Genomic DNA, 12760 nt, shown 5'->3' on the forward strand with positions numbered 1-12760 from the left:
ACTCCACATAGTACTACAAGATGTTTCTGAAACTGTGCCTTCTCAGTTATTTCTCCTTTATCATCCAACAGGTGCTTACTGAATATTGTTTATGTGTCAGGCAGTGTTTAAGCACTAGAGTTACATTGGTAAACATGTAAATCCTTTTTTTCTCCACGCTTTTGAACTGATTTTTAATAACCATGGAAATGTTTATCATTTTCTTTCAAAAATATTTTTTTCTGTTTTAAATTGTGTATGTGCATGTGTGTGTGTGTATGTATGTATGTATCTGTGCACATGAGTACAGGTACCCTTGGAAGCCTTCGGAGTGTGTGTGTGTTTGTGTGTGTGTGTGTGTGTATCTGTGCATCTGTGCATATGAGTACAAGTGCCCTTGGAAGCCTTAGAAGGAGGAGTTGCAAGTTGTGAGTCACTAAATGTGGGTGCTGGGATCCAAACTTGAATTGTCTGGAAGAGCAGCAGCAAGTGCTCCTAACAGCAGAGAGAATATATTAATTACTTTTCTGTTGCTAAATACCATGACTGTGGTGATTTTTATAATCTAAGAAATAAAGCTTGCCTGAAGATCAGAGGACAGAGCTAGCCACAGAGTTAGCCATAGAGGTCAGGCAGCAGCGGCACACACCTTTAATCCCAGCACTTGGGATCTCATATCCTTAATCCCAGCACTAGGAAGGCTGAAACAGGAAGTGATATGCTGGGCAGAGAAAGGAATATAAGGTGCGAAGAGACAGGAACTCTCAGGCTTTCACCCCTGTATTTGGCTCTGTGTTTCTTATTTAATAAGACTGTTTAGAAATTCGTCTACAAGAGAGCAAGCTCAACGTGATGGGAAGCTTTTAGCTCTCAGAGCCCAACCCCAGTGACTTCCTCCAGCGAAGCTGCACCGCTAAATTTCTTCAAACAATCAACCTTGTGTTCAAATACCACAGCCTACTGGGGACATGGTCATTCAAACCATGTTAATTGGTTTATGTTTAAAGACTTTCATTCTAACTTTTGGGGATATAATAGACTGGAGGATGAGAAAGGGTATAACATTTCTAGCCCCTCAATTATTGTCATGATGATCACTTGGAGGATAATCTGATAACATTTAATGATGCCTTAATATGCTCAGGCTGTTGTAATTAAATACTAGAGACTGGAAAAGTTAAACAACAGAAATTTATTTCTTACAATTAGGGACTGGAAGTCCTAGATCAAAGGCTAACATGATTGTTTTATAGAGAAGGGTATAGTTTGACTTTGATATAACCATGTACTCAAAATGGAAGAGTGAGGAGCATTTGGGGAAGAACATGGATGGGAATGTAAGCCATTTAAAGTGTTTTCCTCTAATGATACTAATCTCATAAGAACAGTACCCTTGCTGTTATGGTATTTAACCCCAACCATCTTCTAAGACCCTATCTCCACATAACATCACCTTGGAATATAGAACTTTAATGTGAATTTTGAGAGAGATTCATGCATTCCATAACATGGACAACCACCAAAACATTCTAAATTAGTTTAAGTTAGACTGCTCCTCCCACTCCTAGAATACATGTTGACACAAATAGATACCCAGAAGCCAGTAGGGCTGTGGTTTCTATTGGTGTTATGCTTTAAAATTTTTTTGAATTAAACCAAAGTCTGGTAATTAGAGCAAATTTTGTTTCTGTGGCATTTCTGCTGATGTTTCAGCTACTGGCATCTTAACTCTTCTGCCAGAAATTTGACTCTACAATATTGAAAGGTTTATATTTATGTAGAACTTTACAGTTTATAAAACTTCCATTGATCACAGTAAGTGTATGGCAATGATTATATCTGTGTTCTCTCTTAAGAAACACTGATAGAATATCATATTATTTGATTTATAAAGCGCCCTAGGTTTAGAGATGCTAAGTTGCTTGTCCAAAGTCACCCAGCAAGTGGACATAGGCTTTCAGACTTCTTTATATAATGCCCTTGTCACCGCATCTGGAAGGGAGTATTTCCATGCCATGTAACCTTGATGTTTCTTCTGTGTTTGGTCAGGGAGCCATGGTTTATTCTAGTGAATGAGAAGGATGGTTTCAGTGGCTCTCTGAGTGGTGAGGAAAGTTAGAAGGAAGTGTTTGAGTTGAGGCTAATCTAAGCACAAGCAGCTATGTAGTGAGTGGACAGTAGGTCTTAGGCAATGGATTCAGACATCAGAGCGTCATCACTTTTTAGCTCTGTTGCTATCAGAATCTTAGTTTCCTCATCTATGAAAATCAGCAATGTTGATATTGCTACCCTGACAGAATTGTTATAAGACTTCATTTCATACTCTAAAGAATAAGAATTGCCAAGCTTATGGCAGAGGCTCAGAAAATGTCAGTTCTCGTCCTTCCTTTTGATCTTTGGAGGGTGCTTTTAGTTATTCTGGTTGGAATATATAGTTGTGTTTAAACTGTATTTTCTAAAAAAAAAAATTGAAATTCATGTCTAGATTTTTTTCCTCTAAAAATATTTAAAAGCTCCCAGTACAGTCTTAGACTTATTTTCCAGGGACATGGGAGATCCTTCCATTTTGTGTTAAATCAAGGGAGAACCTGAAGGTGCTGGCATGAGCTTGCACTAATTTTCTGACATGCAGTAGATAATACATGGGCTAGTACTTACTTTTCATCTTAAAACACTACTAAGCTTCTTTAAGCCATCATGCCTATAATATCAGTATCATAATTATCTGGTACATGTTCCAAAGCAGATAAAGAATCTTCTAACTAGGCATTTCATTGCTTGCATCACTGATATTTATTCCTCTGCATATATACCACACTTCCATCAAGTCCTTCCATAAACAGCAGACATGGTTTTATTAAAGAAGCAAATGGGGCTGAAGAGATGGCTCAGTGGTTAAGAATACTTTTTGCTCTTGAAGAGGACCTGGGTTTGGTTCCTAGCAACCATGTGGAGGCTTTCAACCATCTGTTCTCCAGTTCCAGGAGATCCAATGCCCTCTTCTGACATCCACAGGTACCAGGCATGAATGTAGTCCACAGACATACATGTAGGCAAAGCACTCATACACATAAAATAAATAAATATTTTTAAAAAGGCTGTTGCAAAGAAAAAGAAGGAAAAATGTTGAGAGAGAGTCAGCATCCTGTAAGCATATGTGCTGTTGTCTAAATATGTGCTATTGTCTAAATTAGGTTCCTGTTCAACTGTCTTTCAGTGAGAGCCCACAAGAAAATTGTGGAATTGAGACAACTTCTGGAAATCGCTGAGAGTAACTTCAAACACTTGGGTGGGATAACAGAAGAGGATCTACAGCAGAGGAAAGAACAGCTGGAGGCTGAGAAGTAGGGTCCTTAAAGCCAGTGCTTTGTATTTCAGTACCTATGAATCCCACGTAGGGCTTTCTTACCGGAAACGTGTTCTTTCATTCTGCTAGAGTTAGGTTCCATTCTTTCCCCTCCTGAGTTCTTTAAGATGTTTTTAAAGTTGTGAAATAATAGGCTTAACATAAAGTTACCATATCAGCAGTTTTAAGTGTGTAGTTCAGTAGTGTTAAACATACTCATGTCATTGTGATTCCAGTCCTCCAAACTACTTTCATTTTGTAAAGTTGGCATTATTTATGGAGTTCTTGAGATCACAGCTATTTTAAATCCTTCAGCCAGCATAGGTGACATGGTCTGTAAACATTCTCATTAGGCTGAACTTCCCAATCAAAAATTATGAAATCCATTTCTTTGTTCACTAAATTGTAGGCCCAGGATGCTATCCTCACCATTCAATTATAGAGACAGAAACTCTGGTTCAAGTCACAGCATCTTTTATCTGGATAATTATCACATTTTCTTCATAGGTGTCTCAACTCACTGACCTCTGCTGTTACCCATACTTCTTACCCTGTAGTTTGTTCTTAACACAACGTCCAGAAAAATCATAGGAAAGCTTAAACGAGATCATGTTGCAATGTCAAGCCCCCTCCTGGCTTCCTGTTTTACTCATAAAAGCTCTGATTGAGAGGCTGTATTTGTTTTGGTTCTCTTTACCGCTAATCTACATGACTGTCTTATTTAAACTATTCCAGTCATGCTAGCCTGTAGTTTTCTTGTATTTGCTTAGGCAGAATCCTTTCTTAGGGCTTGTTCCCTACTGTCTGGAATGATCTTTCCACAGTGTCTAAACACTTCTCTCTCATTCTTTTCAGGACGTGGCTTAAATCTCTTTTCAGTAAAGTCTCCCTAGTCACTGTATATGAAGTTGCCCTTTCTGTTGCTGTGATAAAACACTCCCCAGAACCAGTTTGGAGGGGGAAAGGGTTTATTTGTTGTTCCCTCTTTCCAGATGTGCTTTTGTGACATTGACAAAAACTGACCAGCCCAATTGACCCTGGTCAGTTTGGCACAAATATGTAATTATTAAACCAACCTTTCTTGTTTATCCCTAAGATCTCATGTTAATATTATAATATAAAACATAACAGAACTTTTAAAAGTCCTAACATCTTTTAAAAATTAAAACACTTTAAGAGTTAAAAGGTTTCTTCCCTTCTTCTTGGCATGGTGGCACACAGTGCTTGGGAGGCAGAAGCAGGAGAGCTCTGTGATTTGAGGTCAGCCTGGTCTACGTAGTGAGTCCCAGGACAGCCAGCACTAAATGGAGTGATCCTGATTTAAAACAAAACAACACATAAATTGTTACTTTAAAAAAAGTAATGACAGGGTCTTATTATGTAGCGTTGGCAGTCTGGAATTCACTATATAGTCCACAGAAATTTGCCTGCCTCTACCTCCTGCATGCTGGGATTAAAGGCGTGTGCCACATGCCGAGAGTCTTAAGTGTTACCAAGTTCAACTTCTGGCTTAAGATGCTGCCTTGACCTACGACTGGACCACAGCCTCCATATGCTGACTCTGAGGAAATACTTGCCAGAACATTTCACCTCAGTAATTCTGACCTCTTGTTAATCACAGGGGCTTCCTCAACCTCAGCTAACCGGTGTTAATTAGGCCAGCAAACCCAGTTTCCTCCAGTGGTGCTGGGATCTTGTTAGTCACAGCTGACTCTTCAGCCCTAGCTGAGGGCATCACTGTTGCAGTGAAGCACAGGCCGGTTTCCATAGATCTTAGCTCAGATAGATCACAGGAATGGCCCCAACAGAGTCTCTGCTTCTTTCAGAAACAGCTCATCCTACATCTCTCACCAAGCTTACTTACTCATCTTACTTCCAAGCTCCTATAACAGTTCATTAAGCTTTTAGTACTTAGAGCCCAAAGTTCTGAAAGCTTCCACAGTGCTCCTCAGAACAACATGGCCATGTCTGTCACCATGTTGTGGGTCCAAGGCTCTGAATCAACCCAAGCAGACACAGGTTCTGAAAAACAAGATTTATTTCAGGGCAGTACTACAGAAACTAATTGGTCAGAGACCACAGTACAGACTGGGGAGCTGACTTTGTCCCCAAATGTTCATGTCAGCAAATATTTAAGTGCAAACCCCACAAACATCTGTGCCAAGTTACAGTTACATTTTTCCACCAATCAGGATTCAAAGATTGGGGGCTTTCCCTATGTGTTCCATCACTGTTAAATGACATACAATGTAAGCTTTTCAGTCTAACCAATCAGATTCATTTGTTCCTTATGTTGTTAGGAACAGCCATAATGTTTCTAGAGAACTAAAGATGCATAACAGACTATTTCAATGTTAAAGGAGGAGGTGGGTCAGCTATTAGAAGGTCCCCAGCTCCCCTAGGACTTGGGGATGTGAACTTTGTTTCACCCTACAAGTAAAATGGAGTCTGAAATCAAAATAGCAGTACTTAGGACAAGGTGTTTTTGCCTGTTCCTAACAATATCAATAGCCCACTCTGATACCAACTTCTGTCCTAGTTTGCTTTTTTGTGGCTGTGATGAAACATTGACTAAAACCAACTTGGGGGGAGGAAAGTGTTTATACTTCCAAGTCACACTGTTAAAGGGATGCCACGGCAGGAACTCAAGGCAAGAGCCTGGAGGCAGGAACTGAAGCTCTCACTGACTGGCTCCTCAGAGCTTGCTCAGCCTGTTTTCTTATACCCTAAGGGTTGCCTGTCCAGGTGAGCTTGGCTGGGCCTTCCCACACCATTCATTTTAATCAAGAAAATGTCCCACAGGCATGCCCCTGGGCAGTCTGATGGAAGGAATTTCTCATTTGGGGCTCCCTCTTCCTACATGACTCTAGCTTGTGTCAAGTTGACAAAAAACTAACTAGCACAGAAGTGTTAATCACCTGCTCCACATTTTCTATTACTGTTTCCTGCTTTATTTTTCTCCCCCTTAGTACTTGTTACCTTCCTGCATACCATGTATTTTGCTTATTTATTTCTTGGTCACTACTCATTCCCAGTACTTAAATCACTGCTGATTCATATAAGACCCTAAATACAGTTGACAAATAAGTGATTTTATTTGCTTTAAACTCAAAGTATAGATGCTTTCCACACTTAACAAAAATAGTTGTTATGTAAATCATGATTGACTGAGAAAACATTTTTGCTAGGACCATCAAAGAGCTGCAGGACCAGCTGGCCTATGAACGACTTCGCAGAGAAAAGTTAGAGAGTCAACTGGACGAATACCGAGCAGAGGTGGATCAACTCAAGGAAACGCTGGAGAAAATTCAAGTCCCCAGTGTCGTGGCTATGGTTGGTGTTCTTAATACATTCTTTTTCTTGATAAGTGGTATATAGAAGAGCCTAAGGTTTTGAGCTTTGAGTTGGGGCAGAATTTGAATTCTGTCTGTAATCTTTTTTGATGTGGGTAAGTTTTTGGCCTATCTGAACTTGTGTTGCAAACTAGAGCTAACAATACTTTCTAGAACTGACATCAAAATTGTGAATTTGACACTCTTTGCCACTGTGAGTATTTTTTTTTACTGTCTGGAGCTGTATTTTGAGTTTCAAATACATAACTTTTGTTATGAAAAAAAAAAAAAGCCAAAATCAAAAGGGCAAGAATTTAAATAGTGATTAAATTTAAAAAGAAATTAAATAGTGTTTCCATCCAGTGTCAGTTTTTCTAGTAGAAGAAACAACCTCCCCACAAAGTCCCATATCAGCAACACCTGCACAAACAAGAAGCATGGAATGGGGACAGAAAAATAGTTTCTCTTTCAGCAGGGAACTTAGAGCCGTTCAGTCTCAGTAGACTGACTAGGCTTTGATTCCCGGTCTTCTGGGTCTTCTGCAAAAAAAGACGCTGTGAGCCGGGTGTGGTGGGGCACACCTTTAATCCCAGGCTGGGGAAGCAGAGGCAGGTGGGGCTCTGAGTTCGAGACCAGCCTGGTTTACAGGGTGAGTTCCAGGACAGCCAGGGCTGTTACACAGGAAAACAGTCTGAAAACACACTGTGATGTGGCTCTGGGGACAGCTTATCCTGACATTATGGGGACTGAGAAACATTAATATTTTCATCCTTTACAGCAGTTTTTTCTTCAGTTGCCATGGATAAATTGTTTAGACTTTTGTCACCTTGTCTGATCTGTAACAAACTCCCAGGCTTTATTTTATCCAAACTAATCATTAGCCTATTAATCATTTCAGGGATCGTGACATAATAGAGTTGCTTGCAAGATGTTGAAACCAGATAAATGTTCCCCAGATGAAGCCTCTGCTAACAGTTTAGTTCATGAGATGTAGAAAAAAATTTCCATTTATCTGTGACACATACTTGTATGTATGTCTTCCTTCCTCCCCAACCCCTTATAATTTTCCTGAGACAGGGTCTTATGATACCCCAGACCTAACATGCACTAGGTAGCCCAGGCTGGTCTGATCTTATCTCCACTTCTGTATACAAAGAGTATCTTGTACTTTAGTATAATGTTCTCACTAGGGCTCCCTTCCTTTGTTCAGACCTATAGCTGATTATTTCCATCTGAAATTCCTAGCAGTGTCTAATTTAAAACAGTCTAAAACCAAACTTAACATCAAGACCAGAGTTTCACCCCCAGGTCTATTTTCTTAATTGCCTATTTTTCTACTTTATTTATTTATTTATTTGTTTGTTTATTTATATTTGTTTATATTGACCAGGGTCTCTATATAGCCGTATCTGGCCCAGAACTCATTATGTAGATTAGGCTGGTCCCTGACTCCCAGGTGCTGGGATAAAGGTGTACACCACTACACTTAGCAGTTTTGGACTCCTGAGGCTTTCTCTAGATTTCTTTCCCTATAACCATAAACTGTGGCTCACCAGCTTTTTGCTGCTGCCCTAATACACGAACTCTTAGCACAGAATTTAGTATCTAGTCTTTCCCTACCCAAGTACATTTGAGTAAACAGCTTGGTTTCCTGTCTTTTTTTTTTTTTTTTTTTTTTCTGGAAATCTTTGAACGAAGTGGATTCCTCAATTTGGATTCTGACAACTTACCTTATCAGCCCTATACTTGTCACTTCTTATGTAGGTGAGCCTTTTCGAACTTAGCACATACTTTCCCCGCACCAAGCATTTGTTCTTCCATTTCAAGGTCCCGTATCAAATCTCGCCCATAAAAGCCCCTAGGAGTCATCTGTTACTCTGTCCCAAGGCTCCTAACCACAGATACTCTTCCCATTAAGCACTTTATACTGCTTTGAGGGTGTCTCACTTTTTTAGTAAGGTTGACCACTTTACCCACAGTACTGAAATTTAAGTTTCATAAGATCATACTTTGAGATCTTGGTCATCATCAATAATAGGTATTATGGATTTAATTATATATTGGGCTTAATGTCAAGCCTTTTTTGCTTAGCATGCTAATTGAGAAACCTAGTGCCAGATAAAACAGTTTGTAAAGTTACGACAGTCTGTTAGATGGCTGTGTTTTCATCTGCCTAGCTCCAAATCCAAGCGTGCTTTCCCCATCGCTGTTACTGCCATTGTAAGCCATTCTCTCTCATTTTCTGATGGGACTTGTGGACAATTCTGACAGATTTTGTCTTTAAGAACTCAGACCATTCCAAGTTAAGTTTCAGGAACAGAGCAGAGGGAAGGGTATGGAAGCACAGTTTTGTTTTTCCAGGTTGTATTGGATAGTAGCAGCTTCCATGTTCACATGCTAGTGTTCAAGAGTTAGCAATGGCATGGGCAGGAATACCTTTGGAAGTAACTCTAGTCATGAGCTCTTCCCAAGGACATGTGCCAGAAAGGCTGTTTTAGGAACACCTGTGTTCACAGCTGTCTTGCCTAAATAAGGCATTTTCTTTTTAAAATTTATTTAAAAATTTTTGTGCAGTGTAGTTTGGTCATATTCCTCCCCACCCCCTACTCTTTCCAGACCCCCATTCCACTTCATATAAACCAAACAAATTTCAAGCACACACACACACACACACACACACACACACACACACACACACACACACAAAACATCCAAACCAAAAAAATAAGACAAAACCGAACCATGGAGCCTATTTAGTGTCTGCCAACCATTCGTGAGCATGTAGCCTGCCCCAGGCTCACTGGTATGCACAGCCTTTTTTTACTAGTATTTACAAGTATTCAGCAATGACAACATCCAGTGACCATGTGTTGTGCTCTTATCCTCGCCTTTGCTCCTCCTATAGCACTTGTTGACTCTTTTGTGTTAGGTCATGTGAATACCAAGATGATGAGTTTCAGGAACAGTGCAGAATGGGCTGTAGTATAATATTTTAAGACGTGTTACTTTTGTTTATGTTGCATTTGTTTAACTCTGGAAGTTGTGTTATTTTGCCTTTCTAACACACCTGACAGTCTAATAAAGAACTGGCCAATAGCAAGGCAGGAGAAAGGATAGGTGGGGCTGGCACTCAGAGAGAAGATATAGAGGGAGAAATCTGGGAGGAGAGAAGGAAAAAGATGGAGGAGTGAAAGAAGGAAGGAGTCAGAGAAGGAGGAAGACTCCAGGGGCCAGCCACCCAGCCACCCAGCTACACAGCAAGCCACGGAGTAAGAGTAAGATTTACAGAAGTAAGAGAACAAGAAAAGCCCAGAGGCAAAAGATAGTGGGATAATTTAAGGAAAGCTGACAAGAAACTAAGACAAGCTAAGGCTGGGCATTCATAATTAAGAATAAGCCTGCATATGTGATTTATTTGGGAGCTGGGTGGCAGGCCTCCAAAAGAGATGAAAACATAAAACAACAATGGACAAAGTGGAAAATGAAAAAAGTTGGAAAGGAATACTGTACAAACAAAAACTCAGGAATGGAGAAGTTAAGAAATATAAATCCTGGCCCTGTAGGCTCCATAAGGATTCCAAATGAAGTCATTTTACTGAATTCTGCATCACAGGTATGCAATGTAGTCAAGATCAAAGCAGAAGTGACAAGTTGCTCCCTTTGGGGTTTATATTAAGCAGAGATGGCAGTCTTGTGATCCAGCACAACATGAAGTCCTTTAGATCTGGGGATGTGGTTATACAAATTCCTAAAGGAAATTTAATCAGAGCAGAAAATACTCAGCATGGCTCCTTTTTCGTTTTTTTTTTTTTTTTTTGGATGCTATTAAAGAATGTTAGCTTGAAGCTTTGACTCTTCTTTTCTTTGTTCATAGGAAGAGGACTCATCTGAGTCTACCAAAGAGAAGCATCGAGTGAAAAAAAAAGTGTCTCCTGGGGGCACGCTTGTGAGAAGGTACTAATCAGTGTAATAAGGTTAAATAAACAATTGATTTTTCCCTTCACTTTAAACATGATATAAATGTAAATCAATAGAAATCCTTCAGTTCTGAAGGTGAAAATGTCTATCAAAGGGATTTAAACAATTCCATGGACTCAGGATACTTTTTATACACATATACATGCAAGCCAACATTTATGAGTAATAATTTTCCAAGTATTCATATAAACTGTGAAATATAAGATGGTACAATCTAATAGTCAAAGGAAATCCAATTCTAGATAATAAACATTATTAAAATGACACTATGGCTTCATAATAAAGTTATATTTCTTTTCTCTCTCTCTCTCTTTTTAAAGACAGTGTTTCTCTGTGTAACAGCCCTGGCTGTACTGGAACTCTGTTTGTAGACCAGGCTGGCCTCAAACTCAGAGAGATCCACTTGCCTCTGCCTTTCAAGTGCTTGGATTAAAGGCGTGCACCACCAAGCCCAGCTAAAGTTGTATGTATTTCTTTTACTGTCTAGAAAGTGGCATTTATTACTACTAATGTGCATATAGTTTTAAGAGTTTTGTTCTTCCTCAGGTATTACAGTGCTTACCTCTAAATCCAGCATTTAGGAGACTGGGGAAGGAGTACTATGAATTTGTGGCAGCTGGCTTCCACAGTGATTGTCTCAGGACGACATGCATGCATGCATGCACCTAAACACATTCACCCACCTTGACAAAACATTTCATTTATTCAAATGACTTAACTTTTACTAAGTATCTAGACTTGGAAGAAAATTTTTTAAAGAGTAGTAAGTTTTTACACAGAACAGCTTTACAACAATTACCAAATATCACTCAAAAGCTTTACATGAGTGATAATCTACTCTTAAAAAAAAAAAAAAAAACCAGCCCATGCTATACTTTTGCTAAGAATGCCCCCTTAGATAATCTGGTTCAGAATTCCATCTTTGCTCTTTGCTGCAAGCTTTATGGGAATATAAGTAAGAGGCAGACTCAGCAGGATGAAAGCACTTAACTTGTGTTTTCCTTTCCCCCATAATCCCTTGAATTTAGAAACTTTGTTTTTTGTTGACCAAAAAGTGGCTGTGGTTCTGATTTAGTTTCTGAACATTTCCATTCTATTCCTCTTTCTTATTATAGTGAGCCAGCAAGATATTTGGTGGTTATTTTAACCTGGTATCATCAGGAGAACCTGATTGCTGAGATCAGATCAGGCATCTAGCTGTACAGGCTGCCTAGAGACTGAGCATTTTCCCCCACCCTGCAGAAAAATGGCAGATAGCTTGGACAGATATGAGTCACAGGAAAAAAGAAGACAGTTTTATTTTCTCCCATTGACCTAGCAACTTACAGATTCCTAACATTTTCTACCAATCACATTTAAGATTATAGTTGAGCACATAAGAGCCCTCTTCTTAGATATTACCTGAATTTAGCCTTTAGTTAATTCATTTCCCCATTGCTCACTTCCCTTTGGGGTTGCAAATGATAATTAACGGTTGTTGCCTCCCTTTGTGATTCTTATCATCCCTCCCTTTGATCCTGGAAGCCTGGCTTTGCACTGCTAAGGGAATACTGCGTGTGAGTGTATATATACCAGGACTTCCAGGGCACAGAGAGGACAGAGAAGAGAAAAGAGAATGGAAGAACTAGATGGGTAAGAACTTGAGAGGAACAAACTGAGATGGGAAAGAACTAGATTGAAGGGCTAGAAAAGAATACTAGAGGAACGAGATGGAAGATGAGGAAGAGTCAGATGGGAAAGCCCTAGCTGGGTAAGAACAAGGTGAAAAGGACCTAGATGAGGCAGAATTAAGATGAGAGAATTAAGACAGAACTTAAGAGGGAACAGTAGAGAAATCAGGCAAGAAAGGAGCTAGGCACGAGAACAGAACTGAAGCTGTGTATATGTGGATGTTATGCCAGAGGAATTAAAGCCAGTGGACAATAGAGCTCGGTGTGCTGAGATTCTATTTCCTGAAAATAGTCCTCACCGTTAGTAGTTCTCTCCTGAGCCCCTGGGATGTATAATATTAAGGCTTGTCCCTCTAATACTATACAAGATTGTGAAATGCTAAGCACTTCGAATCTGGATAGAGAACTAAGATGTAAGAAAAATAGAGGCTGGAGAGATGACTCAATGTATAAAG

At 39.6% G+C, this 12760-nt stretch overlaps 1 protein-coding gene across 5 annotated transcripts in view; it reads left to right on the plus strand.

Annotated features, from left to right (window-relative positions):
- Nucleotides 1–10899, plus strand: part of Ankrd42 (ankyrin repeat domain 42) — a 46333-nt gene extending 35434 nt beyond the window's left edge. For 3 of the 5 annotated variants that reach the window (XM_028873459.2, XM_028873461.2, XM_028873460.2), the window contains 3 exons: nt 3197–3323; nt 6514–6658; nt 10532–10899. In XM_028873459.2, coding sequence (XP_028729292.1) covers nt 3197–3323; nt 6514–6658; nt 10532–10618 — 359 coding nt within the window. In that variant the 3' untranslated portion in view covers nt 10619–10899. Of the gene's footprint in view, nt 1–3196; nt 3324–6513; nt 6659–10531 lie in introns of those variants that run through there. The other 2 variants (XM_028873462.2, XM_028873463.2) reach the window with 1 other exon arrangement.
- The last annotated feature ends 1861 nt before the right edge of the window (nt 10900–12760 follow it).

The sequence above is a fragment of the Peromyscus leucopus genome, chromosome 1, assembly GCF_004664715.2.
Source record: "Peromyscus leucopus breed LL Stock chromosome 1, UCI_PerLeu_2.1, whole genome shotgun sequence".
Classification (NCBI taxonomy): Eukaryota; Metazoa; Chordata; class Mammalia; order Rodentia; family Cricetidae; genus Peromyscus; species Peromyscus leucopus.